The following is a 2,207-nucleotide window of genomic DNA, read 5'->3' on the forward strand; positions in this document are numbered from 1 at the left end:
AACTTAAATCTTGCCTTTATCTGCATTTGTTTTATTGTAAGACAATAGTGTCGAGTCTAAACTGATATAGTGATACTATATTGATATACTTATAATAGAAGAACTTGCTGCTCTCATGGAACAGATGCTCAGAGTACATATATAGTGAGCATATAGAAACTACATAACACACGTTAACCACTTCTGTTCCTAAACGTACTCCATGACTCCCACTAATCTATGACTCTCCTACAAAAGCTGAAACACCCTACAACTACTTTAAACAGATACAAACTCAACTGTCAGCTAAATACAAATAAAACAAATATCTAAATAATGAATTTAAGATTAAATTCCCACAATCTCTCCCTTAATCTTAAATTTGTCATGAACTCATTTGGCTTAGCCCGTCTGGCTTTCATCTGAGCCCGTTTGGCTTTCAACTTCTTATGGCATTTAAACTCAGCCCATCTGACATCTAAAGAAAAACTTGCCCATCTGGCACTTTTGTAAGCCCGTCTGGCACCTTTATTTGCCCCTATGGCTTCATACTTCTGTCTATAACAATGCTCGCTCATCATCCTCCATATGTGCGAGGTTCACTTCTTGTCCCTTCTCTCGTTCCCGGCGTGGTTTACTTCATTCTGCAGCATAGTGTCCAAAGATGTTGCAATTATAACACTTTATTTTGCTCTTGTCACGTCCACCATTCCAGCCATCTAATCCTCCATGGGCTCTTGCCTTCCATTTTTGAGTTAGAAGAAGTTGCCCACTTGTATTCTCAGACTTGCCCTTCATCCTTTCCTCGTGAGCCTTGAGTCGACCCACTAATTCTTCCACCATCATTACTTTCATATCTCCAAATTGCTCGATATTTGAGGCTATTTGAAGAAATTTCTCAGGGTCTGCTCGTAAAATTTTCCTGACAACACACTATTCATCCATAGTTTCTCCAAGCACACGTATATTGGTCACTATTCCACACAATTTCATACAAAAGTCATCTATATTCTCTGTATCCTTCATAGTAAGAGACTCAAACTCTCCCTTCAACGTCTGCACCTTTGCCTCCTGCACTCGCTCTGCTTCCACAGACATCGTTTTAATGGCCTCCCAAGCTTCCTTAGCAGTTTCTTTCTCAGCAATGGTCAACAAAATATCCTCTGGCAGACCTTGATATATCGCAGCAAGGGCCACCTGCACGGTTCTTTCATCCACGGTTACTTCGGGATCCTTTTGTTCGACTGCACCCCATACTCCTTGCGCCTTCATGAAGACTTTCATCTTTAAGGACCAAGTTGTATAATTGCTTCTCGTTAACATGGGATAGCTCAAACCCACAACACCTTCCTTTGCCTTGGACGTTTGCATGGTGGTTTCGTTTGTGTATTTGGGTTGATATTTGGGCATACAAAAAACTGATCACCAGGCTCTGGTACCAAGTGTCGAGTCTAAACTGATATAGTGATACTAAACTGATATACTTATAATAGAAGAACTTGCTGCTCTCATGGAACATATGCTCAGAGTACATATATAGTGAGCATATAGAAACTACATAACACACGTTAACCACTTCTGTTCCTAAACGTACTCCATGACTCCCACTAATCTATGACTCTCCTACAAAAGCTGAAACACCCTACAACTACTTCAAACAGATACAAACTCAACTGTCAGCTAAATACAAATAAAACAAATATCTAAATAGTGAATTTAAGATTAAATTCCAACAAATAATTATATAAATTACTTCATAATAGATTAATTACCCTGATACAAAAACTCATAACCTATATACTTTCACTCCGTTGATTGTAACAATCTACTTGCTATTACCTTTTGGTTATGGACAACATCTAAATGACATGCGCATCCACCAGGTGGCCCAACGGTTACATTGATGAAATGTTGTCTGTAATCAATGTGTCAGCCATTCCCATCCTCTTTTTGCTAGACGCGACAGTAACGCTCATTTCCCCCCATTTGAAGTCCTCCTCCTGTTCCCGGGCAATAAAGGCTGAGGAAAAGATCCTGTATATAACCATACAAACGTTTTTTGTTGAAACAATTATCTTTAACAATGTAAAAGCACAGACTTGTACAGAGGTATGTCCACAAGGATGAGATGACTTACCAGTAGCTTTTGCATGCTTCTTTGAAACTAAACTCTACTCACAGAAAGAGGACAAGATCTCTTTGCTTTCTGGTTCCCCTGAGGCCTAACG

At 39.4% G+C, this 2,207-nt stretch overlaps 1 protein-coding gene across 1 annotated transcript; it reads right to left on the reverse strand.

The window, feature by feature from the left end:
- Positions 1 to 618: 618 nt before the first annotated feature.
- On the reverse strand, positions 619 to 1,263 carry LOC135150451 (uncharacterized). Its single transcript, XM_064086757.1, has 2 exons — positions 975 to 1,263; positions 619 to 884 (listed from the first exon to the last, which is right to left on the reverse strand). Exons 1-2 carry the CDS (start codon positions 1,261 to 1,263, stop codon positions 619 to 621), a joined length of 555 nt encoding a protein of 184 aa, XP_063942827.1.
- Positions 1,264 to 2,207: the final 944 nt, after the last annotated feature.

The sequence above is a fragment of the Daucus carota genome, chromosome 2 (genome assembly GCF_001625215.2).
Source record: "Daucus carota subsp. sativus chromosome 2, DH1 v3.0, whole genome shotgun sequence".
NCBI classification, from domain to species: Eukaryota; Viridiplantae; Streptophyta; class Magnoliopsida; order Apiales; family Apiaceae; genus Daucus; species Daucus carota.